General features: G+C 40.3%; 1 protein-coding gene across 1 annotated transcript in view; it reads left to right on the plus strand.

Annotated features, from left to right (window-relative positions):
- The window catches only part of C11H10orf67 (chromosome 11 C10orf67 homolog), a 78,163-nt gene that overhangs the window by 41,368 nt on the left and 9,636 nt on the right, over window positions 1-27,159 (plus strand). Inside the window, exons 7-12 of the mRNA XM_055087790.1 lie at window positions 3,083-3,148; window positions 11,077-11,136; window positions 11,789-11,953; window positions 25,896-25,955; window positions 26,629-26,711; window positions 26,786-26,851. Coding sequence (XP_054943765.1) covers window positions 3,083-3,148; window positions 11,077-11,136; window positions 11,789-11,953; window positions 25,896-25,955; window positions 26,629-26,711; window positions 26,786-26,851 — 500 coding nt within the window. The remainder of the gene's footprint in view (window positions 1-3,082; window positions 3,149-11,076; window positions 11,137-11,788; window positions 11,954-25,895; window positions 25,956-26,628; window positions 26,712-26,785; window positions 26,852-27,159) is intronic.

Genomic DNA, 27,159 nt, shown 5'->3' on the forward strand with positions numbered 1-27,159 from the left:
TCACTCTTCTTCAAATATCAACTAAAAGAAATCTGTATCTACTAGCCCCTTCTTTACACCCCTGTTGCTAGTTTTTCCTGTTGGTAAGGTCACCATGAGGTTCATCTTGCCCTCAATCCTTTTCAGTCTCATTCCTTCTTGAATCTTCTACTCTCTGTGGCAAGACTATGCCCCATGTCAGAGATGCCCTCTGCAGCAATGCTTGCTTCTGATGTTTTGCTCACTTCCTCACACCTTCCTAAACAATATCTGTCAATGGTTCCTCCTCTTCCATCTTTCACTTGCATGCTGTTCTTGGGAATTCTCTTTATCCTTGGTCTTTGTTTTCTCTCTGGCTGACTTCAGACTCTCCCATAACTGGCACATCTGGTTACAAATGACTTCCGAACCTTCCCCCCGCTTCATGTTTTCCCTGAACACCACATCTTTTTTTTATTATCTTATTTTATTTTATTTTTTTTATTTTTTTGTGGTACGTGTGCCTCTCACCACTGCGGCCTCTCCCATTGTGGAGCACAGGCTCCGGACGCGCAGGCCCAGCGGCCACGGCCCACGGGCCCTGCCGCTCCGCGGTACGTGGGATCCTCCCGGATCAGGGCACGAACCCGCGTGCCCTGCATCGGCAGGCGGACTCCCAACCACTGCGCCACCAAGGAAGCCCTGAACACCACATCTTTAATATTAACTCTGTCCTCACCCTTAATTTCCATGTTACATGCACTGGGAAGACTTCTTTGACAGTCCCCTTCTGTCCCCTATGGTAATTAGGGGCTTCCTCTGTGCCCCCGCATACCTGGGACTGTTTGCTCCCTGGAGGTCAAGAACTGTGTCTATCCTTTATTACCTTTATATTAGCTCTCAAAAATATTTGCTAAAAGAAAAAATACTTTACGTGTTCATCAAATTCAGTGTCAAATCTTGAACTCATTACTCCTCAAATCTGGACTTGGCTGTGTTCCCCACTTAAATGAATGACATTGGCATCTATCCCAGAGGACCAAGTGACAAATCTAGGGTCCTTCTCTACTTTCTCCTTTTTTTTTTTTTCTGGCCATGCCACATGGCATGGCTTGTGGGATCTTAGTTCCCCAACCAGGGATTGAACTCTGGCCCTCGGCAGTGAAAGCGTGGAGTCCAGGGAATTCCCATCTACTCTCTCCTTCATACCTTATATCTAGTTGGTCATTAGGTCTGTAGACATTCCTTCCAAAATTTACCCCATCCCCCTTCTCTGCAACAACATTGTCACAGACTTAGTTGAGACCCCATCATTTCCATAGATTCCTACTTCATTTTCCTGTCTCCACTCTCATCCCCTTCAAATCTAGCTTCCACACCCCTGCTATGGTTATTAATACCCTAATCTTACATGCTAAAACCTTCAGTGGCTTCCCAGTGCCTTCAGCATAAAATCAGGCTGCCTCAAAATGTTCTGGGTGATTTTTATGTGCCAGGAGCAGCTAAGCACTTTCACATTTGCTGTCTCAAATTCTTTTCAGAAGAACTCTTCAAAGTTGGTTTTTATTATCCTAATTTTATAGATGAGAAAATGAAGACCTGAAGCATAGATTTAATTTACCCACACAGCTAGTAAGCAGCAGAGCTCTGATTTGAACCAACCCTTATTCTTCACTTTACACCAGTCTGCCCTCCACTCCTAATTGAGGTGAACAAGCCCCCTCATAATATCACCCTGAATCTCTGTCTCCCTTCATTTCCTGCCGTTCCTGTCTCTATGCACCCTGGGTCCACAAACACCAAACTTTTTCCAGTTCCTCCATTACTTCAGGCTTCTCTGTGGTTACTTTGCTGTTTTTATTGCCATTTTCTCTTCCTCCAACTTGTTGAACTTCTGCAGATCCTTCAAGACCCTTGTCAAATGGCCCTTCTGTGCCATTAACACCGGGTATAGCAGAACTTGTTATAATTACGGTTGCCAGGTTATGTGGATTTTTATGCTTTTCGACTACCTGAAGATTTGACTTATTAACCTTTTTCTTATGTATTGCAGTCATTTTTTTCACATTGCTCTCCTAGCATACTGTAGGTGCTCCAGGGAAGGGATCTGTTTAACTTCGTTTCCCTACCTCCACAGCCAAACAGAATGTCTGGCATCTGAAAGGTGTTCCATACGTGTTTATTAAATTAATGAATATATGAATTAATTGAATTGAATGGATGTCAAAACCAAGGGTTGAATTTTGTCAGTGTATATACTACATGCAAATTGCAAATGATCATTTAAAATACTGAGGCGGGGCTTCCCTGGTGGCGCAGTGGTTGAGAATCTGCCTGCCAATGCAGAGGACACAGGTTCGAGCCCTGGTCCAGGAAGATCCCATATGCCACGGAGCAACTAAGCCCGTGCGCCACAACTACTGAGCCTGTGCTCTAGAGCCTGTGAGCCACAACTACTGAGCCTGCGTGCTGCAACTGCTGAAGCCCGTGCACCCCGTCCTCCGCAACAAGAGAAGCCACCACAGTGAGAAGCCCACGCACCGCAACGAAAAGTAGCCCCCGCTCACCGCAACTAGAGAAAGCACGCGCGCAGCATTGAAAACCCAACGCAGCCAAAAATAAATAAAGTAAAATAAATTTATAAAAAATAAAAATAAAAAAATAAAATACTGAAGCAAGTCAAGTTGGTACAAAGGCCCTGCAGTATATGCTTTGATGGCTGTTTTCAATTGTTATGAATATGGCTTGATATGCATATAAATATAGCACCAAAACCTAAAATAAGAGAAATGGTTCATATAATGAGTAAAGCAAAATTGCTCTTTTTGATAGAGTAGGACTTGCTTTATTATGCATTGCTTCACATTTTTGGGGGGGTGGGGTGAGAAAGGTTGTAAATAATTTGGCATTTTTATATATGTTTTGCTTGCTTATATAATAAAAATAATTATATAGTAGTATATCATTATTACATGGTAATCTATGGACATTTAATTTTTGCTTTGATCATATTGGGATCCATTTTTCTCACATTTAGAATCAAAATGTTTCACTAAATTTCACTGAGGAGGAATCTTGAGTGTTTTCTTACCTTTAATCAAAATGTAATATTCCTCTCTTTCAGCTAATCAATGGCAGAGACAAATTAATATGTGAGCTTGATTTTGAAAAATCATTAGTGCAAGAAATGGTAAGGGGATTTACATTTTCTTAATAAATTTGAATCCAGGAACTTAATCATGAAAGTTTTATAAACTTTATTTGTAACGGTTTACTGTGAACTCTTCATTTCACCTTTATCCATAATCTAAATGCATGCATAATTATAAACATTCTTTAATGATTGTTTTGGAGAAAACAATTTGAGTAGTTCTTTAATAAATATACTTACTATGTAGAAGAGTCTTATACAAGAAAGAGTATTACAATTTAAAGCAGTGTACAAAATTTTAGTATTTTATTATAGGGATTAAAAAAAACAAATATGAGAGCCCAGTATTTTGAAGGATTTACTATTTTTAGTTACAAATTGCCATAAGTGACAACAAAAAAGAGCCCAGCCAGATATTTTGGCATTCTGTGTCAGTCTCATAAGAAAACACTGCCTTTTTATGTTCTTTTAAGCGAACTTTCCAGACGGCTGGTCTTTTATTTTATCAGTTGACTACCCGCCCCCACCCCCCAGGCTCCCCGACTTCACCCCCCGTCCAGCTCATGGTGTCGTACTTTGGCTTTCAACTGATCACCACTACTATGTCTTTGTTACAGTAAACTGACTGTGTTTATTATAATCAAAAATAAAACACAGCTTGACTTGCGTTCTAAATGTGCTTGAAAAGAATATGATACTGTTTAGAAGAGAAAAGGTTGTTCATAGGAAATCAACACCACTTCAGATATTGAAACATTCCCTTTTTTACAGCTTGTCACACTTTGTGCCAAGTCATGACTGTTTCCCTAACTCTGTTTTGTTACTCTCAGCACCATGTGCTTTGGGTGCCTTGTCATAGAAATTAATGCAAAACAATGCTCTGGGACTACAATAAAGCCTTCTATGAAACCAACTTGGGAATGCAGGCCAGGAAAAAAATTATGGTTAGCTATCCACAGAAACTATGTGTTAACAAATGTGTTATTTTGAACTCTTTACTTTTAAATCCCTGGCGTGTAAAAGTCATCTCCATGAACTGAGTCTACGTGGTCGATTTCTGCCCCACCCCCTTCCTCTTCTGTCATTCCCCCCAGTCCAGGAGTTACTTCTGAAAACAAACAACTAAATGTGCACATTGTCATTAAAATACAAAGTGTTTTTATAGAGTGGGAAGCAGATGTTAAACTGTCAGTTTGTTAGCAGTATTAGAGAAGAAATTAAACTACTCCATCAATGAGTTCGTGCCTATGCTAGGAACGGACTCCACAGTTTGTGAATTACTTTGCCGCTTTATTTGAACTGTAAGCGTTTAACTGGTGCTATTATATTGCCCACGGGGAACCAATCATGTTTTATTTTGCTGTTTAGAAGTTGAGCACCACGCTTGTTGCCAAGCAGCAAGATCTTGCATCGCAAACCTCAGGACAGCACAAGAGGTGTTCAGAGCTGGTCTGGAGGCTCATATTTTCAGTAGAAGGAGTGTACTTAAGGTTCTTCTTAGGACTGGGTTTCCATGGCATAACTTTGGGCCCAACAAGATCACTATTTGGCACCCCCCTTCCCCCCACCAAGGGATTCTGTTATTTACTTGGAAGGGAGACTGGCTTTGTGGCTATTAGGGCTTTCTTTGTTGCTACAGTGCTTTTTTCCAGAAATGGAGATTTGTGATTGTGGCCAGATGGAGGAGTGGGAGAAGGTGGAGTTGACCAGAGTCACTTTGTAAAAATTAAAAGACGTGCTCCCTGAAGGGGTTTTTGTTCCATGCTTGTCTATTACTGTTTTCAATACAGTTTATTTTCTGGCCTATTAAGAGCCTAGTTTAAAAAGTCAAAGAGGTTGTAGTAAAAAGGCAGGATCAGTAAGTATAGGTAAGCAATAAGGTATGGAACGATGTACCCTTAGTTAGTTTTAGGAGAAGCATATGAAATAATTTTGAATCTTTCTGTGATTCCTACGCTTGGTGGCTTTCATTTATCCTTTTTTTTTTATTGGTCAAATTGAGATATAATTGCCATATAACATTGTATTAGTTTCAGGTAGACAGCATAATGATTTGATACATGTGTATATTGCAAAATCATCACCACAATATGTCTAGTTAGTTAATATCCATCATCACGTGAAGTTACAGTTTTTTTCTTTTTCCTTTTGGCTGTGCAACACAGCTTGTGGCAGTGAAAGCGTGGATTCCTAAGCACTGGACCTCCAGGGAATGCCCGTCATAATTTTTTTCCTATCATGGGAACTTTTAAGATTTAGTCTCTTAGCAGCTTTCAAATATACAGTACAGTGTTGTTAACTACAGTCACTGTGCTGTACATCATGTCCCCAGGACTTACTTATCTTATAACTGGAAGTTTGTACCTTTTGACCACCTTCACCCATTTTGGTCCCACCTCTACGCCCTGCCTCAGGCAACCACCAATCTGTTGTTCTCTGTATCCATGAGTTTTTTGTTATTGTTGTTGTTTTTTAAGATTCCACATATATGAGATCGTACAGTATTTGTCTTTGTCTGTCTGACTTATTTCACTTAGCATAATGCCCTCCAGGTCCATCCATGTTGTCTCAAATGACAAGATTGCCTTCTTTTTTATGGCTGGATCATATTCCATTGTATAAATACACCACATCTTCTTTATCCATTCATCCATTGATGGACTTTTAGGTTGCTTTCATGTCTTGGCTATTGTAAATAACGCTTCACGAACATGGGATGCATATATCTTTTCAAGATAGTGTTTTGATTCCTTTGGATAAATACCCAAAAGTGGAATCATATGGTAGTTCCATTTTTAATTTTTTGAGAAACCTGTGTATTATTTTACATACCAGCTGCACCAATTTACATTCCCACCAACAAGTGCACAAGGGTTTCTTTTTCTCCACATCCTTGACAACACTTGTTACCTCTTGTGTTTCCAGTGACAACCCATTCTAACAAGTGGGAGGTGATCTCTCATTGTGGTTTTGATTGTATTTTCCAGGGGATTAGTGATGTTGAGCACCTTTTCATGTACCTGTTGGCCATTTGAACATCTTCGGAAAAATGTCTACTCAGATCATCTGCCCATTTTTTAATTGGATTATTTGGGTTTTTGCTATTGAGTTGTATGAGATCGTTATGTATTTTGGATATTAACCCCTTATCACATATATGATTTCCATATATTTTCTCCCATTCTGTAGGTTGCCTTTTCATTTTGTTGATTATTTCTTTTGCTGTGCAGAAGTTTTTTAGTTTGATGCAGTCCCAAATTGTTTATTTTTTATTTTGTTACTTGTGCTTTAGGTGTCATATCCAAAAAAAAACATCATTGTCAAGACCCATGTCAAGAAGCTTTTTCCCTATGTTTTCAGCTAGTTTTATGGTTTCCTGTCTTACATTTAAGTCACTCATCCATTTTGGGTTAATTTTATGAGTGGTGTAAGATAGGGGTCTAGTTTCATTCTTTTATATGTGACTGTTCAATTTTCCCAGCACCATTTATTGAAGAGACTATCTTTTCTCCATTGAGTATTCTTGGCTGCCATGTCAAATATTAGTTGACCATATTCTTGATTCTGTTCCATTGGTCTATGTCTCTGTTTTTAATGCTAGTACCATACTGTTTTGACTGTATAGGTTTATAATATAGTTTGAAATCAGGAAGTATGATTTCTCCAGCTTTATTCTCCTTTCTCAGGATTGCTTTGGTTTTTTGGGGACTTTGTGGCTCCATATAATTTTTAGGATTATTTTTTCTACTTCTGTAAAAAGTGCCGCTGAAATCTTGATAGGGATTATATTGACTCTATAGATGGCTTTGAGTAGTATGGACATTTTAACAGTATTAATTCTCCCAATCCATGAACATGAAGTTTCTTTCCATTTATTTGTATGTTCTTTGATTTCTTTCATCAGTGTCTTGTAGTTTTCAGTGTAGAGATTATTCACCCCCCCTGGTTACATTTATCCCTAAATATTTTATTGCTTTTAATGATATTGTAAATGGGATCATTTTCTTTTTACTCTCACAGATAATTTGTTGTTAGTGTATAGAAATGCTACTGATTTTTATATGTAGGTTTTGTAACCTGAACTTTCATTGATCGTGAAGCTAACAAAAAAGAGAATCCTTATCAGAAAACTAGCATAATTGAACTCTTACCCTTAACTAATTTTCTATCTACTTCATCCCAGTGCACCTTATTTCTAGGAACAATCCAGACTTGAGATAGAAAGGAGTTACAAAGGTTGTTCTAGCCTCTCATTCTGAGGGCACAGCACTGAGTTATCTTTGCAGTGGGCTTTGATCCCATTACTGGTTTCCTTATTGCCTGAGTTCCCTCTGAGCCATGCTTCAAGTCTGTCCAGTTCTATTACATGTAACATGCCAGCATTTGGCCATTCAGCTAGAAAACTGATATTTTGGTAACCCAGACATTTACTCTAATAAAATACATGTCTGAATTTCTGTGCCTAGGAACCATCACACATTTCCAGTGGGAACAGATAAATCCATGACCCAAGGGGAGGGTCTTTAGTGGTTAGCCTATGTCCCACCATGGTATGTTGGCTGTGGAGTCAGTTAACTTGTCTCTTTAGTTCCTGGGTCTTCCAATCAAGATAGACTTATTCAAGGAGCCTCAACTGCACCTAAACCTGATTTAAGTAATGAGATCCTGACTTCAAGCAGATGCTGTTATAGAATGAGATTTTCTGAGGCCTTGGATGAGGATGAACGTATTTTGCATGTGGGAAAAATGTAAAACGCTGGAGCCAGGGGGCAGATAGATGTAGAAAAAGCATTTGAGAAGGTCCAATATACATTTATGATAAAAGTTCTCAGCAAGCTGGGACTAGAAGGAAACCTTCTAAAGCTGATAATGGGCACCTACAAAGCATAACCATTAGTACATTTGATAGTGAAAGCCTAAATGTTTTAAGTCTAAGATCAGAAAATGAGACAAGACTCTCTGTTCTTATCACTTCCACTAGACATTGTTTTTTAGGTCCTAGCCAGTATAATATGGAAGAAAAAGAAAAAAATGGCATCCAGATTAGAAAGGAAAAAGTAGAACTGTTTTTATTCCTAGATAACCATGATCATTTATATAGGAAATTCTAAGGAATCTACAAAAAAACTACTAGAATTAATAAGTGAATTTAACAAGGTTACAAAGATCAAAATAATGCATTTCTAGGTACTAACAATGAACAAGCAAAAATTGAAATTTTACAAAACTCCAGTTGCGATTACATAAAAATATGAAATGGTTATGGATAAATTTGACAGAATATGTACAAAACCATACAAAACGCTGCTGAGAGAAACCGAAGACTTAACTAGATGGAGAAACATACCGTGTTCATGATTCAGAAGATGCATGTTATTAATCTGTCAGTTATCTCTAAATTGATTTATAGATACAACACAATCCCAATCAAAATCCCAGCAGGCTTTTTTATTAAATCAACAAGCTCCTCTACAATGTATATGGAAATTCATGGACCTTGAATAGTTAAAACAATTTTGAAAAAGAACAAGCTGGAGAAAGCACTCACACAACCTGAATTCAGCACTTACTTTAAAGGCACAGTAGTCGAGGTAAAGTGATATTGGCATATGAATAAACATATAGATTGATGGAATAGAATAGAAAGCCAAGAAGTAGACCCTTTGGGTCATATATACTGAACTGATTTCTGACAAAGGTGCCAAGGCAATTCAAGCAGGAAAGGATGATCCTTTCAACAAGTGATGCTGGAATAATTGGATAGCTATAGGCAAAAAATGATCCTCTACCCTTGCCTGATACCTCATATAAAAATTTACTTGAGATGAATCATAAATCTAAATGTAATAGCTAAACCCACAAATTAATAGAATAAGGCACAAGAAAGGATCTTAGTGACATCAGGTTTGGCAGAGATTTCTTTAAATAGTGTAAACTGCATTTCATCAAAATTAAAAACTTTTGCTCTTCAGAATGTTAAAAGAAAACTGAAAAGGCAAGCTACAGAGTTGGAAAAAAATATTTTCAAAACATACCTAACAAAAGATTTGCATCTAGAATACATAAAGTGGTCTTACAATTCAATAACACGATCAACGGCCCAATTTTTTAAATGGGCAAACAATCTGAACAGACGCTTCACTAAAGAAGACGTATGGCTGGTGAACTATGACATGAACAGATGCTCAGCATCATTAATCTTTAGGGAAATACAAATTAAAATCTCAGTGAGATATTATCACTCGCTGTATACTCACTAAAATGACTAAAATGTCAAAATCTGACCGTATCAAGTGTTGTCAAAAGTGAGGAACACCTAGAACTCTCATTTACTGCTGGTGAGAATGTAAAATATCCAACCACTTTAGAAAATATTTAAATTTAAATACTTTAAAAAATTTATATCTCTACTTATCATATGATCTGGCTATTCCACTCCTAATTATTTATCTGAGATAAGTAAAAATGTATATTCACACAAAGACTTGTATGTAAATGTTCGTAGCAGAAATAACCCTGATGTCTATTAATAAGTGAACGGGTAAATAAGTTGTACCTTATCTACCCAGTGGAATACTACTCAGAAATAAAAAGAAATGGATTGTTCTTATACACAGCAACAAGGATAAATCTCAGAAATACTATGTTGAGTGAAAGAAGCCAGACATAATAAAGAATACCTTTGTACGGTTCAACTTACTTTAAATTCTCATAAATGCAAACTAATGTATAGTGACAGAAAGCACATCAGTGGTTGCCTGGTGATGAGGCAGGACTGGCTTACAAAGAGGCATAAGGAAACTTTTGGGAGTGGTGGGTATGTTCATTATCTTGACTGTAGTGATGATTTCACAAGTCATAGAGTTGACAAAGTATGAGTACCCCCAAAATATAAATATGCCCTAAAATCCATTTAATAAAAGACATACTATCCACTAGAAACATAGGCAAAGAGTTGAAAAGTGGGAATTCAGATGAGGAACCTACAAAAATATATCCAGTCTCATTAACAATAAGTGAAACAGAGTAAAACCATGAAGAAATAGTATTGCTCACACCAGATTGATTGTTTAAAAACAAAAATAAAAGGCTTACAGTACTGTGTTGGCAAAGTTGTGAAGCAGTGGGAACTTTCATAACTTTCATAAACCTTTTAAACAAAGTTTAAAAATAAGCAAAACTAAATTTGTGTATTGTTTAAGGATACCAATGGGGTAAAAAGATAAGTCTGTAAAAGCGACAAAAAATTATCAAGAAAATAAAAGGGAATCCCGAGCACAAAATTCAGAATAGTGGTTACCTGGTTGGGAGGGTAGTGGTCATGGGACACTTAAAATTACACGGGGAGATCCAACACTGTAGCTATTGTTCTCTTCCTCAAGTCGGATGGTCATATTTTTATTATTTCTAACTAACATTTGCACTGCTTCCTTTTTTGGTATATAAAAAAATTTTTTTTTAATTGAAGCATTTAATTAATTTTTTTTCCCAGCCTCATGGCTTGTGGGAATCTTAGTTCCCCGACCAGGGATTGAACCCGCCCCCTGCCCCCCACAGTGGAAGCCCAGAGTCCTAACCACTAGACCCCCAGGGAATTCCCTAATTGGAGCATTTTACAAACTCATTTTCTGCTAGAACCTAAATGCTTGATGGCAAGGTTTATGTATTATTTATTCTAAGAGTCTAGTGCAGTGCCTGGTACACAATAATGTTAATAAAATAAATACACATAAGCAAACAATTGCATGTTTTCCTATAATCTCTATTATAAAGTACTTTTTTTCTGGGTGTAAATTTATTTTCTCTTCTAATTTACATTCAGTATTATAATCTATATTCCTATAATAGTTTGGGCAGTGAAATGGTTTAAAATGCCACTCTTTCATTGCTTAAGGGAAGTTTATCAAAAATTCTCTTTCTTAATCTTTGCAAATGATAACAAATGACACGGGTCTTTAATTTCACAGGTTAATAAACAGAAAGAGGACCTTGAAATGAGAAGAAGGTTTGACGCCATAGTCTCCAAGGTTTGCATTTAAGTTCCTTTTTTTTTTTTTTTACTCTGTTCATTGCTTATTTGGGCATCTGGGTTGAAGAACCTATACACACCATCCCGAGGCTTTTCACTTTCCCACATCCGAGTTTGAAGGAGAAAACACTTAAAAGTGAGGCAAGACGTGTGCATGGGAGACGAGGGACTGGTGGGTGAGAGCAGTGAGGAGGGAGTGAGAGTGGAAGGTGTCACTGGCGTCCCGACCCCCGGGCTCAGTGCCCTGGCCCTTCAGACTCCTGTCCCGTCGCTCCTGCCTGCTGGCCCCCGACGCCTACCTCCACCTCTGTACATATACGACACCCACCTCAAGCTACGACCTCACCCCACTCCACCAAGACCCCACCTTTCCAGGTGCTTCCAGAAAACACTGATCTCTTGGTGTGTTTTTCTTAGCACACGAGCATCAGTGGGCGGAATGGAAAACCGGGCCTCACCTGCAAATGAAATCAGGCAGGAGCGGGGCTGCTGGGGGGCCGGGGATTGTGGCACTGGGAGGAAGAGTAGATCCAGGCCCTTCAGGACTGCGATTCTAGCTCAGGAGAGGAGGACAAGGGAGGAGAAGAGAGGGAGGCGAATCGGAAGCGTGTATAGTGAGAATAACAGAGCTGGCTCTTTCTCTGTGCCAGAGCCGCAGAGCCATCAAGGGGAAAGAAGCCACCTTGTCCCCGTGGCCCTCACAGCCCGGGAGTGCAGACGCTCCGAGGCCACGTTCTTCCTCCGCCGTTTCATTGCTTCCTGAGGCCAGAAGAGTCAGGAGTCCAAAGAAGGCTTCAAAGGAAGAGCCGCCTACGGTAAGACCCACTCACAGGACCACACCCCGGGACACCTTCACCTGCAAACAGTCTCAGACACCCGATTCCCCCACTCGCTCTGCGTGCATCTGGGCAGGGGCTGTGGCTGCTCTTCCCCTCACCGATGTGTCCTCATCAGGCCCCTTACCTTACCCAGGAGGATGCCACCGTTGTCCTGAGCGTGGTGGTTTATTTGGCTTAGTCACCATGGCTTCGTGGATCTCTGTTAAATTAGCAACACGCAGAAGCCGCATTCCGAGCGCTGTCCAGGGTGTATAATCTCTAACTCATGACTGCCCAGTATCTATCAGAGGCTTCCTGGAGACTCCCTGAAAGATGTGCAGTTGGAAAGTCCATTTGCTCATGGACTATTCTTTTTTTTAAAAAAAATTTATTTATTTATTTATTTATTTTTGGCCGTGTTGGGTCTTCATTGCTTCACACGTACTTTCTCTAGTTGTGGCGAGCAGGGGCTACTCTTCGTTGCGGTGCGTGGGCTTCTCATTGTGGTGGCTTCTCTTGTTGTGGAGCACGGGCTCTAGGCGCGCGGGCTTCAGTAGCTGTGGCACACGGGCTTCAGTAGTTGTGGCACACGGGCTTCAGTAGTTGTAGCACATGGGCTCTAGAGTGCAGCCTCAGTAGTTGTGGCGCACGGGCTTAGTTGCTCCGCGGCATGTGGGATCTTCCCGGACCAGGGCTCCAACCCGTGTCCCGTGCATTGGTAGGCAGATTCTTTTTTTTTTTTTTTTTTTTTTTTGTGGTACGCGGGCCTCTCACTGTTGTGGCCTCTCCCGTTGCGGAGCACAGGCTCCTCATGGACTATTCTAAATCAACCATGGACTAGCTCATACTATCAGAGACATAGATTCATGAATTATATGCTAGTAGTCTCCTTACCCCCAGCTAATCAGAATTGCTTCTGCTGGGCCTACGGAGGTGCCATTGGTCTGTATTAAAGGGCATATCAAGAAGTAGGCCTGTGATGTTCATCTCGATGTTGGCTTATTGTGTGGACTGTTCAGAGACACCGCTCACTGCATTACCCAATACCTCCCTTTAAAATGATCCTGGGGCAAACTTTCTTCTGAGCTTAGTATGGGAATAGTCACATTTCTCTGAACAATCGATCTATCTTGTGGGCCCTGTGAATCGTGCAACCGGTCAAAGCTCCTTTTCCACGTTGTCGTTTCCAAAGCTTAGAGGCTGGTGGGTGACACATATGGCCAAGGTACAGCACTTCCTGGAAGGAGTCTGTCCACTAGCGTCTTTTGGTTTCCCAGACTCTTTTGTCTTGTTTCTACGTGTCCCCGTGTTCTTCCTCCTTCTCCCCCAGGGGGCGGAATCTACCTCTCCAACACTCAGGGCAGGAGAACAGAGCCGAATCATGCTCTCTGTGTCATCCTTGCTCCAAACGGGGGCAGGAAAAGGTATAGCCCTCTCTCGCTCACTCACCAGGTAGATGGCTCACCACTCGAACCCACCACTCTCTCTCCTTTCGGAGGAGAAAGAGGGAAGTAGAGCAGCAGGTAGAGGGAGGCCGGGGTGTTAATACTGGTGGCAGTCACTCCACTTGGAAGGAAACCCCAGGACTTGAGAAAAAGCATTCTCCTCTAAGAGTGCTTCCACTTCGCAGAGTTAGGAAGTATCAACAACTGGAATTTCCCGAGGAGGAGAAGGACATTTGGGGAACGCGGCACATGACTGACCAATGACTGGGTTCTAGAAGTAAGATTTTTAGAATCCAGATCTGGGAAGTATTTGGGGGCGGGGGCGGGGGGAGGATGCCCACAGCAAAGCAAGAAAACAAAAAGCAACCCCCCTGGGCTGAGCATGCGGGGCTGGCTGCTGACCTGGGGCGGGGGCCCAGCCTTACTGGGCGAGGGATTGGTCCAAGCCTGGGACTTAGGGAGCCTGTGGCCGAGGCAGTGTCCTGTTCCATAAACCTCTGTCAGCTGCCTTGAAATCAGGGTGTGTGCCAGGGGTCTGTGGTCTGAGGCTCTGAGATGATGGTGGGAGCGTTGCAGAGTGGGGTTGGAGATGGGGACAGGGCAACCCCTTCCCTACAGCAAACCCAGGGCCCTAACTAAATGCTAGAATTGCAGACTAGAAACGCCAAAGTCCCGAATTTACCCATCAAAATTGAGCTTCCAAAGTCCCAACGACAAGGGGCAGAAATACCACTGTTCTCCCCTACAGGAAAGACACCATGAAGGGGAGACAAAGGCAGACAGCGTCTCTGAGAAGGTGTCATTTCAGTAGGGTTTTCTCCTAGTGTCACAGTCTCTCCTTCTGACCGTAATGACTGTTATCTAGATGTTTCCAAAGCTTAAGAGTACATTTTGTCAGCTGGGAGACTCGGAAGTTAATGTGTAACAGTAAGTAAAAATTGGACTGGGGGAGGGGAGAGATGACATAAGCCGGAGTTTACATTTTCATAGGAATTGACTCGATTTTAAAGGGAAATATATTTTTCTAGCTCACCGTTATTACTCTCATATGCACTTTTGTTAATAATGATCCTATTATAATGAGTGCTCCCTTCCATCATCTCCCCATGTGGTGTTTTCTTCATTGTAGATTAGCTCTCTCCATATGCACTCTGGTTATCGTTTTCCTGTTTCTCTCCTTTACATATTTTATTATATTGAGGTAGTTGGACTTCTTAAAAATTGTCTTTAAAGAGTTTTGTCATCTTGACCACGTGTAAATGACCAAACGGAGAGCTTGCTGCAGGAACTTTTTACATCAGTCATTTACCTTATCTAATTAATCATACTTATTTTTTGAAATCTGTGTCATTCGGTGGGAACAGCACACGTGCTTCACCCAGCAGCGCACACAGTGATAAACTGAGTGTTCAACCAGTCTGAAAAGCACAATAGGAACATTGCTGTGTGATTTCTATTTATGAAAGATTTCACAACATGAAATTTGTATTTGGATAGCGTTTTTGTGTAAAGTTTATTTTTTGATAGCTGTAAAACATTTCAGATACTGAGGTTTCACAGAACAAGGTTAACTTGGATTCCCAGGTTTCCCTCCCACAGCCCCCGCTCCAGGGTAATTAGTTAATTACGGCTGCACCCAGTAAATGCTTCCCTGGAAGACTTTTGAGCTTCCATGGGGTCACCTGTCTGCGCTGATGGAACATATGGTGCGCGCTTAGATCTGCAGAAAGCATCAGGACACTTCCGTATGGGAAATGGGACAGGGGACAAAGTCAGTCGTATTCCCATTCTTAAAGTTCATTCAATACAAAGCGATTTGGACATCAGAAAAAACTTTAATAAAAACTCTAGAACGTTGTTCTTTAAACATTCAAGAATTGCAAGGTGAAGTACTTGTGCAGTAGTTTTGCAAGTATGACCATAGTCACCCTGCAAGCTAGTAATTTTTAAAAAATTATTACTACTATGGGATATGGAATTATTATGGGTGTAGAGTAGTATAGGTAACGTGGGTGAAAGGAAGATCTTTCCCGTTCCTCTCCTGTACATCCCTTTTATTTGATTGAGCTGCCCGTGAAGTTGAAAATAAACTCCTTCAGAGAAGAAAATCATATAACCTGTTCATTGTTTCATTATTTCGTTATTTTTCCCCTGGGCTTGGCTTGATAAAGCAGGCAGTTCATAGTTCTGCAGAGCTGTGTGAAAAAGCCAGCATTTTGCTCATTGTTGACCTGGCAGCCCAGGGTGGTGGAGTAATACAGAGCTAGGACAGTCCCGGACACGTGTACGGTTGTATGGTCTTCAGAGGCTGTCAAAGGATATTTACTGTATTTTGATAGATTATGTTGACACAAAAGAATTTTCCTTATCGTACTGGATCTTTGTTTCCTAATGGGAGTAGCTTTTTTTGTTGTTTTTGGCTGTGCCGTGCGGCTTGCTGGGGTCACAGCGGTGAAAGCACTGAGTCCTAACCACTGGACCGCCAGGGAATTCCTGAATAGGAATAACTTTAAAATGTAGAGGTAACTGAAATGATGCACAACAATTACGTGTTTTTTATTTTAAAATCAAATTTGTCATTTGCCGCTAAAGTGAATGCATCTTTAGATTCTGCTGTCAGAGACCAAAATTGAAAAATCTGAGTAATACCATATTTAAAATTCACCTGAAAGGTGGCATTGACTTTCTGTATTATTCTACTCTAAGTAGTTTGATGATAAATAAGTACTTTCAGTATATTTGGGACTGAAAATATTTTAGTGAAAATAATATCCAACATTTGTTCCACAAATGAAAAATGGTTTTTTTGTTAAAAATCACTTGAAAGGTTTTATGCTTTGTCTTCTTCTTGTTTATTTTTGCTGGGGAACAATAGTAACATTTTATTTGTAGGGTTTGCGATATTTTAGTATAATTTCATTTAAGGGCTTAAGATTGTTGTGGAAATCAGGAAAAGAAGAGATTAGTATCAATTTCTATTCTTGCCTGGACACTGAGCCACAGGGCAGATGCTAGGTCCTGACCACATGTACTATCATCTTGGTGGTAGCAGGGGAAATGTCATTCAGGAGCCCACAGGGCCGCCACCTGACCCCTCACTGCATGGTGTGCTTTATTCCATTTACCTGGGTTTCAGCTGTGGGTTTCTTTCCAGTTCTCCCTGGGAATTGGGGCCAGTCTTGAACACCAGGTCATTTGCCAGAGTCCTGACACTGCTGGGACTTGGGTCTCACCCCCTGAACATTTGACATGCTGCCACCTATCCTAACTGCCATCATTGCATGTACTAGTTCTGCTGTGAATTCTATTACAAACGCACTGTCATAGAACAGCTTTAATACCGACGTTCACCACTGTCAGCCTGAGGTAGCTACACCCCACTGGGTGCTGGCATTGGACTATCAGCCACCCTCCAGCTCTTCCAACTTGTCAGTTCCTCCAGCCCTGACCTCTTCAGGTTTCTCCTCAAATCCTAGGGATTAGTTTATATAAATTACAACATGTTTCAATTCCCCTTTCTTCAGGAATGTATTTTCGTGGAGGGTGGTACTTAGACTTTTCTTCATATAATGCCTCAGTTGTAGTCTCCATTCGTTCATCAAAAAAACTGAAATAATTAAAGGAAAGCTATTTGTTTCCCCTTATTCACCTGTTACATATTACTGCTAATTTGCATTTCTGATCAACTTTGGATAACCAAGGATAGCTCACTGAATTGGTTTCATGCCAGCCAAATCCAAAGAGTTCTTATGTTTTGTTAGCCTAGACAGCCTTATTAGGGAATCAGGTATACCGATTTTTAGTCTTTTAAAAAATCTTGAATACAGCCTGAGGATCTCCTTCACTAATTTCTATGTGGGAGACATTCCTCTGTTGACAGTAATCTCCAGAATAGGATAAGGAGTTACCTATAATCAGTGCCATGAAGTGTTATGGAGTCCAGTTAATCCAATGGCTGAAAACATGGTGAACTCATCCTGTGTTTCATGCCACCAGAACCGATAGACATGAGCCTGAACGTCCTAGAGAGTAATTCTGGTGGTCTTTCTCTCTAGTTGAATATATGCAAGTGGATTCTGATTAAGATTCATAACATTTCTGTCTGGTTTACATTAAATAAGGCATAAATGTATTTTAAAGGTAAAATTTATACTTAAATTAGAAAGATTTCAATAGTTTGGGATTCTTATACAACCACTGGAATAGCTAGGAGAAGCTCTATTAGGAAAGCAACAAAAAAAAGATTTCAGACTGAAGCACCCAAGCAGCTGGTTGATAAGAGATCAGTAAGAAGTCATTGCAATTTGTAGGAACCCCTGGAACTCTCCCACCAAATAGCTTAGTCTTCAGCAGTAAAGATAGTGTTTAAGAGTTCTCCAGAAAGTCACTGTGCAACTCGTATTTGTCCATTCAGCTTGCTCAGCATGCCTTTGGATGATCTTTTCCAATGTGTCCATCAAAAGTACAGTTCTTTGGAATTTCTAACATGTTATAGTCTTCAGAAAATTATAATTTAATATAGATATTTTCATGTAACAAAAATGGATGTAATTTGCCACGGCAAGATTTGCATTTGACACCTTCATTTATACCATTTCTGGAGCTTTTATTTTTTTTATATATCTAAGTTTCTGTCCGGTATCATCTTCTTTCTTCCTGAAGGACTTTCTTTTGCAGTGATTATAGTGCAGATCTGCTGGCAACAAATTCTCTCAGCTTTTGCTTGTCTGAAAAAAACATTATTTTGCCTGTATTTTTGACAGATTTTTTTCTGAGTATGGAAGCCTGGATTGACAGTTTCTTTTCTTTAATACTTTGAAGATGTCACTCCCTTATCTTTTGTCCTGCATAGTTTCAGACAAAAAGTCTACTGTATATTTTAACTTTGTTTCTCTGTCTGTAATGTGTCTTTTACTTTGGAATGCCTTTAGAAGTTTCTCTTTCTCTTTGGTTTTCAACAGTTAGACTATAATGTGTTTTGGAGTGTTTGTTGTTCCTCTTTCTTTCTCTCTGTCCTGATGGACTTTCCTGAATTTGGGGTTTGGTGTCTTTCATTAACTCCTTATCATTATCTTTAATTGTCTCTTGCCCTATTCTCTCTCCCTTCTCCTTCTGAGATTCTGATTACACATATGTTAGACCATTTGATATTGTCCCCAAATTCTTGGATATTCTGATCATTGATTTTAAATGACTTTTTCCTCCTTGTGTTTCAGTTTGGGGTATTTTTTTGACCTACCTTCAAATTTACTAATTGTTTTCCTCCGCTGTATTGATTAATCAAAGAAATTAATTTCTTCATCTTTTAAAAAATTTTCTAATATTTACATTTGACTTTTTTTTTACATTTTCCAAATCTCTGCTGAAATTATCTATTTATTGTTTATCATCTATATTGTTCACTTTTTCTCCTAGGTTCTTTAACATTTTAATTATAGTTAAAGTCCTCATCTGATAGTTCCATGATCCGTGGGTTATCTTTGAATCTGATTCTGTTGATTGCTTTGTCTCCTGACAATAGGTTCTTTTCCTTTTTGTGTGTCTCATAATTTTCGATCGAATATCAGTCATCATGTGTAGAATAGTAGAGACTGAAATAAACAGTGTTCACACCTGGAAATGGCATGCCTCTTCCTGTAACAGACTGTTATTGTAAGCGGTAGAGCCAATCTAGCCAAAAGTTGAATTGAGTTTGGTTGTTGCTATGGTTCCTTTTAGTGGGCCACAACCTTGATATTCTTGCATTGGGTGTGTGCTTAGGATGGGAATGAGCGTAACAGAGTGCTGTTCTCTGTGTGCTTCTCCACCTTTAGCTTTCAGCAGAACTATCCACCTGTGCCACCGAGTATGTCTCTCTCTATGCTCTTATGCCTTCCTTGGTAATAGACTGCTATTGCTTGGTACCTCACAGGTGAGGGCAGAGAGAGTTCTCTGTTGTTCTAAAGCAGACTTACTCTTTGGGAAGTGCTGTGTGCCTGTGGCTCAGAGGTGGGCTCTCTCAGGATTCCTGCCCCTCCTCCCTGTGGCAGTCTACCTCCACCTTGTATCTGAAGTTGACCTTGGGCAGGAATTACCTGTTTCTTCTGCAATAGAAAACCTCCACTTGGTATTAGTACAGACTCTAAGGTCTAGTACAATTACTGACACCTCACCCAGGAGAGGAAACATTTTCCTTTATTTTCCCCCTTGCCATACTATGCCTTCACCTATGCCCTGTGAGCAAGAGGCTTTGCTGCCCTCCCCGGCAGTTCAGAGCTTTCCTTCCTAGGAAACAAAGCCCTAAGAGAAGGGGTTGGGGCTTGATGCCTGACACTTTTCCACTGATCGCCTTCTTTGAGTCTGACTGGCCAGAGAGTTTGCTTTCCCTCTCCCAGAGGCTTAAGACTTTTGCTTCTTAGGATAGAAGGTGCTTTTCTCTTAGCAGCAGCTGGTCCTCTCTTCAAGCCTGCACAATCCACGAGTCTCCTGCCCTGCTCTGCCCTCAGCTTTTTGGGGGATGGAGACAAAAGCTGTGAGTGAGTGTGAACTCACCTTTTAACACGTGCTCCCAGCTACTTCAGACTGCTCTGCTAACCAATACTTGCTTCTCACTACTTTGTATTTTAGCTCATTTTTCTTACCTGCTTGTGTTGCAACTGGCATGGTGCTCCTTCTACTATGGATGAGGCTATGCATGTGTCTCCTCTCTCCCTGGAGGGGCTCGCTCCTCTTTGGAATTTAGTTACCTGGTTGTGACCTCAGTTCTCAGATGGGTTCAAGAAAAGTTGTGATTTTGTAGTGTATCTGGATTTGTCTTGTTGTTAGTATGGGAGTGACATTATTTGCGTCCTGTGAGGGAGCCAAATACATATTTATCATTTTCGCCACTTTATTTTTTTTAAATTTATTTATTTAATTTATTTATTTTTGGCTGTGTTGGGTCTTTATTGCTGCGCACGGGCTTTCTCTAGTTGTGGTGAGCGGGGGCTACACTTCATTGCAGTGCGCGGGCTTCTCGTTGTGGTGGCTTCTCTTGTCGTGGAGCATGGGCTCTAGGCGCATGGGCTTCAGTAGTTGTGGCACACGGGCTCAGTAGTTGTGGCTCAAAGGCTGTAGAGCGCAGGCTCAGTAGTTGTGGCACACGGGCTTAGTTGCTCTGCGGCATGTGGGGTCTTGCCAGACCAGGGAGCCAACCCGTGTCCCCTGCATTGGCAGGTGGATTCTTAACCACTGTGCCACTGGGGAAGCCCTCTTAATTATTTTTTATAAAACAGATACATACTTATTATACAAAATTTGCTCAGTAAACATAAATGTCAAAAGAGGAAAGTAGGGAGTTCCCTGGTTGCCTAGTGGTTAGGATTCTGGGCTTTCACTGCCATGGCCTGGGTTCAATCCCTGTTTGGGGAACTGAGATCCTGCAAGCCACACGGCTGTTCAGTGCCACTGAATATATATATAATCAGTTACGTACAGTATTTCACTCCACAGAAGTAGCACAATTTCCTTAAGCAATCTCTATCAATTTACTAGTGCCTTCTTTAAGATTTTGTTTCAATTCTTTTGTTATTATAAACAGTGGCTTTATCATCGTTAATAGAGACCTTACCTTCATGGAAGAGTTTTGATTACAAAGTTTTTAGACTGGATGGTCTGATAAAAGATGTATATGCTGCTTCTACGTACCTGACTTCCTGCAATGAACATGAAGTCTAGGATGATCTGGAGCCAGGTGAAGAAGCCAACCCACACAGACTTTCGTGTCCCTCTGGGCCTTTGAGAAGATGTGCTTGAGGTTTGCGTATAAACTAGATCAGCCTGGTTTCTGTAGGGCTTTGGAGCCCGGTCATCTGTCAAGAGGTTTCACAACCCCCTGGCAGACATGGAGTGGCACCCTTGGGGCACATCAAATAAGGACTCTTGTCTATTTTTGAAAGAATTTTGAAATTGAATTCTAATAATTTTGTTAGAAGAAAATTCACCTGTGATATATGGAGGTAAATGTTCTGTTTTGCCTTCTGGCTTACACAGTGATCAGTGCCTGACTGCATGCAACCTCCTAGTCTATCCTCAGTGTTCTCAATTCTTAAGTCTCTTCTTTCCAGACTGTAAGCACACAGGCTGCTTCTCCTCTTTTCCTATGGCTGCATCACTCCCCACTCCCCACCCACCACCATGCCAACTACCACCCGCTGGCACATTACTGATATTCAAAATTAGTTGTTTGCTTAGAAGGTAATCAGAAAAAAAATGATAATATGGAAGTCAAGATTAATGAAATTTTAGGGACAGAAGATCATCTTTCTTCATGAGTTAGAAACATTGTTTTGATAGAAATATATTTGATGGTTTAAAGGAGAGACTCAAGGAGGCATTAAACCCCGAAGGAACGGCCCAAGTTTCAGAAGAGGGATGTTTGTGGAAATTGGGAGAAATGAAAGAATGTGATGAGTCTTTGATTGACAAGAAAAGGAGAAACAGGATATGATAAGGAATCTGATTGATCATATGACAGTTAATAAACATAATTGCACTCCTGTTATTACAAACTTTGGCTCTTGATTCCAAATTTAGATTATATTTATTAAATGTTGGGTGTTTTTTTAACATGTTTTAAGTGCTTAAACTGGGAAATAAATTTAAGAATCATAATTCTTAAATTTCTCTTGTAAATAAAACTTATTTCTTAATTTTATAGATTTTTAGCTATAAATATATATACAAACTCAAAAAAAGAGTAATATTTATAATGAATTATGTCTAGTCACAATGTTCGATTATCTTTGTAATTATTTAATTTACATTTTCCTACTTAGGAAGTTATCTTCTTTTCTATTACCACTCATTTTCACCTCTATCTACTGTTTAACAGTCCAGTGTTTGCACCTGTCAATGAAGTAGCCACATAAAGACCAGCACATGTATTCCAGAGAAAATGGAACGCCAGCAGCTGGCAAAACAAAATGACAGTTTAATGTGGACAGAGCCAGGATTGAATATAACGTGCTGTAGCAAGAGTTGAAAGTTCAACTCAAACTGGAGAGCAAACACTCTAGTCTACATGTGGTGCTTTTTTTTTAATGAAAAGAGAAGCTATCTTTGTCATTGTCAGAGTATTGTCTTTGGGAGAGATTGAATAATTATTTGCTTTACAGAAGATATGGTTTAGCACGGTTTTATCTCTAGTTATTACAGAGTTGATCATTATATGAGAGTTAGGAAAAAGGAGCCTTGAAAATTGGGACTAATTTTTACTGTATGCAAATTGAAACACAGAATGTTTTTTTTCTTTTTTAAATTTTAAATTAAATTTAATTTATTTATTATTTTTGGCTGCGTTGGGTCTTCGTTGCTGCGTGCGGGCTTTCTCGGACTAATTTTTACTGTATGCAAATTGAAACACAGAATGTTTTTTTTCTTTTTTAAGTTTTAAATTAAATTTAATTTATTTATTATTTTTGGCTGCATTGGGTCTTCGTTGCTGCGTGCGGGCTTTCTCTAGTTGCGGCGAGCGGGGGCTACTCTTCGTTGAGGTGCGCAGGCTTCTCATTGCAGTGGCTTCTCTTGTTGCAGAGCACGGGCTCTAGGCTTCAGTAGTTGTGGCACACAGGCTCAGTAGTTGTGGCTCGTGGGCTCAGTAGTTGTGGCTCGCAGGCTCTAGAGCACAGGCTCAGTAGTTTTGGTACACGGGCTTAGTTGCTCCGCGACATGTAGGATCCTCCCGGACCAGCGATTGAACCCATATCCCCTGCATTGGCAGGCGGATTCTTAACCACTGTGCCACCAGGGAAGTCCCAGAATCTTTTTTTTTTTAAATAAACTTTCAATTACTGATATGACTTCAGATAGAGTGAAATAAATAAATATAAATGTCTTTATAAGTGGAAACTTATTTTGTTTTGCCAGTTTGTTTTCCTAACTTCCTGTGGATTCGTTTTTAAAATTTGGGTTAGTTTATTCCTGTTAACATACGGGCAAGTGCCCTCCAAAGCTTGGGGCTCTTACTCCCATGATTTCCTTGGTCTACTGTTAACCAAATGGCAGTGAATTCACTGTGTACTCCTCATGTCCTGGTCAGAGAGGCAGTTCAAGTGGATTGTGTTCTTTGAGAACAAACAGGGAGAGGGTGCCCCAAAAGTGCATACCTCCCATGACTTGGGTGACCCCCACGTATTCCGAAGCCAAGGAAGGCTAATGAAAACCAAGATTCTCACTGTTTTGTTAAATAGGTGTTGCTAGGCCTCAGGCTTTGTTTTTGGCTAACTTCCTGCCACATGGGCCTTGGGGAGACTGAGTCACTATGCTGGCGGTTGTAGGTGGTAGGTTTCTCTAGGAAGATGTGCAAACAACCAAGGGAACAATCATCTGGATGGTTCTAGGACCACCAGAAAGCTCCTCAGGACTGAGGGGACTGATGGAATAGGAGTTAGAGTTTAGTAAACTAAGGTAAGAGCAATGGGTTAGGGTCCAAGTTCAGGATTAAGTCCGTGCTGAAAATTCTCCTATCAGCCAGGGGATAATCAGGAATTATCAGCAGGGAGTTCGTAGATCACCATATAGAAGTTTACATACATTGACATCATAATAAAGGCAACCACAGTAAGAGCTAAACATTTGCAAATAAAAAATCAGGCATTCGAGGGAAGAGAGAAGGTGGAAGGTAATTCGAATGCTCTAAATTCTTAATCTTTATTTGTGGGGAGCCCAAACAATAAAGGCTACTGTTTATTTATAATGATAATGGTGAGAAAAACTAAAACGAAACAAAACCCTTGGCTTCTGGGAAGTGAGAGTTTTATGTTCACGTATACTATCTGCAGTTTATTTTTAAAATATGTGCGTGCATTCTCTGTCACTAAAAATCTAAAGTAACAGGGATGGTGAAATCAATAGGTTAGTATATAGAATTAAATGGTAATATGTGTGACATGCCTGGCACATAGTAGGCACTCAAAAACTTATAACTTTTATGGCTGTTAATTACAAACTTTGTGACGTGGCAGCTGATGTCAGCTGGGTTCTCTCTGCCCCTTCAGATATAAGTAAAATTGGCTCAAACCCACATTCTGTGCTTTGTGGCAGCCGAAAGCGTGTCCCCTTGTTTCTGCAGGTACGCCCATGGCATCTTCTGGTGGTTGTTGCTCTGTCTGGGCTCCTTCTTGCAACGAAACGAGTCCATTTCTGAGTCCCGTTGCACTCTGTGTCATCCCAGCTCACCCTTTGTTGAATCAGACACTGAATTCAACCCAATTCTGTGATTGCTACTAAAACCACTGACTCACAGGACACCTTTAGTTGGACGAGGTTGAAGGTGAGTAACAGGGACAGTCTGCATCACCAAGATGCCACTCCACATTGAATATTGGACATGACCCCTGGGCACTGGTCATCTGTGGCTTCACCACACACGAGCAGCTCCAGCCTTGGGGTCCTGCCTGGCCATTCTCTTCTTTTCTAGCTCTTCTCAGCCCTCACTTCTGATTGCTCCAGGGAGCTCTGGGTTCCTTTTACTTTATTCTGCAGACCTGGCTCCAGACCCCGCGTGGCAGAGCCCACCCCATCAAGATGGGCAACAGATCAAAAGCTTTTGGGTCACAGAACCCACTAGAGAAGGTAGTGGTGGTAATAAGAAGCACCTTTTGCTGTCTACATTCTGTAGAGGAATATAAGAATAGCTAATCAAGCAGGTTTTTATATTCAGTATATTTTCTCACTGCCATCTGCTCTCTGCATCATTCAAGAGGAATAGTAGTGAAAATTCGTCTTAATTATCATTTAAAATAAAAGTTTATTTATTTATTATTAAATAAATGAGCAAACGAATGCATTAAAATCTAAAAAACAAAAAAGTGCAATATGTGATTTACTTAACTATTTTGAAATGCAGTGTTTTTATATCTATAACTGGGATTCATTAGATTTAATCCAAAAGATAGTTGAGAAAAATAAAAGTTTTTTTTTAAGCTTGTGACTTCACTGGGTAATAACTGCCCACTTTGTTTAAAAAAAAAAGTGTAATGGTAAAATTTGACCCATATACAATTACAAAGTAATACATTTAAAAAACAAACAGTAGTGGGAAGGTTGGTTTTTTGTTGTTGTTTTTTTTTGCGGTATGCGGGCCTCTCACTGTTGTGGCCTCTCCCGTTGCGGAGCACAGGCTCCGGACACGCAGGCTCAGCGGCCGTGGCTCACGGGCCCAGCCGCTCCACGGCACGTGGGATCTTCCCGGACCGGGGCACGAACCCTCGTCCCCTGCATTGGCAGGCGGACTCTCAACCACTGCGCCACCAGGGAAGCCCGGGAAGGTTGGTTTTAATGGGATGTAATTGTCCAATTGCAAATGCAATGTATAAACACTGAGTCTTGTAAATTAAATGAGGCAGTCAAGACCCCTATGGGACTAGGGTTGGCATATTTTTAGTCTCATTTGCCTTTCTCTAAGCTGCAGCAAAACCACATCTTTATGCATTGACTTGAAATGTTATACTTGCTTTGGTTTATTTTCTTTCCAGGTTAGACATGGAATATCTGCTGCGATGCATGGAGAAAAAGCGAGACTACCAGTGGCTAAGGTATAATAATGACTAATATGACCCTTATTATTAACTTAAATATTGTTTATATCAATGCTGACTATCCTTAGAGAGGAGCAGTGACTTTGAAAGCTACACCAAGAATTAGTCTAATGAAGAGACAAAGGACCTGATTGCCTCTATAGTATGATTCTGGGGTACATCCCTGCCATACCCAAAGAAATCTCATTCATGACATGCCTAAAATTCCACTGTTACAGATTCATTCCTTTGCCAAAACTTTGTCCCCTTGTAAAATAGAAACAATACTGAGAAATGGCATACAGTTCTAATCTGATTGAGTTGGTCAGATCCTTTCCTGAGGACGGTTTTGAAAGAAAGAGGAAATAGAGTAACTGGGGGCAGCTGCTGCTATGATGAAGAGATTTAGAAAAAGTGATACCTGCTAGGGGGGAGGGGTGATGAAGATAAATTTTGGTTACTTGGTAATATTGTCTCACACTGGCTGCTTTGAAGTGAATCATTTACGGGAAATGGAGGCATGGGATCTTAAATTCTTGCAGTTTATGGGAATTTGCAAGTAAATGTAACTCATTGTTCCCTCAAACTTTTGATGATAGTTAGAATATGCATGCTATTTAATAAAAATAACCTTTCAGATTTATGGGGAAACAGGGTATAATTAACTTTGTGATGTATTTTCTGTTGAAAGATTGAAGAAGAGAAACATGGTTTGGAAGAGCAAATAGAAATGTTAAAGGCTGAGTTAGAGAAAGAGAAAAAGAAGTCGGAGAGGTACTGGTAACAGTAATTCATAATTGTTCATTTGCAGCTAATACAATATTTAACCACCTATAAATTTATTACAGGGTTAAGAAGGAATCAGATCAGATCAACAAAAACTGGGAAAAGAAATTCTTAATTCTCAGGAACAGGTATAGTGTGGTGATATATACAAATTCTATTTATAAAAATACAACTCATCGTCTTTTTTTTTTTTTAACATCTTTATTGGAGTATAACTGTTTTACAATAGTATGTTAGTTTCTCCTTTACAACAAAGTGAATCAGTTATACATATACATATGTTCCCATATCTCTTCCCTCTTGCGTCTCCCTCCCTCCCACCCTCCCTATTCCACCCCTCTCGGTGGTCACAAAGCATGGAGCTGATCTCCCTGTGCCATGCGGCAGCTTCCCACTAGCTATCTAATTTACATTTGGTAGTGTATATATGTCCCTG

Source organism: Physeter macrocephalus, chromosome 11 (assembly GCF_002837175.3).
Source record: "Physeter macrocephalus isolate SW-GA chromosome 11, ASM283717v5, whole genome shotgun sequence".
In the NCBI taxonomy this organism is placed as follows: domain Eukaryota; kingdom Metazoa; phylum Chordata; class Mammalia; order Artiodactyla; family Physeteridae; genus Physeter; species Physeter macrocephalus.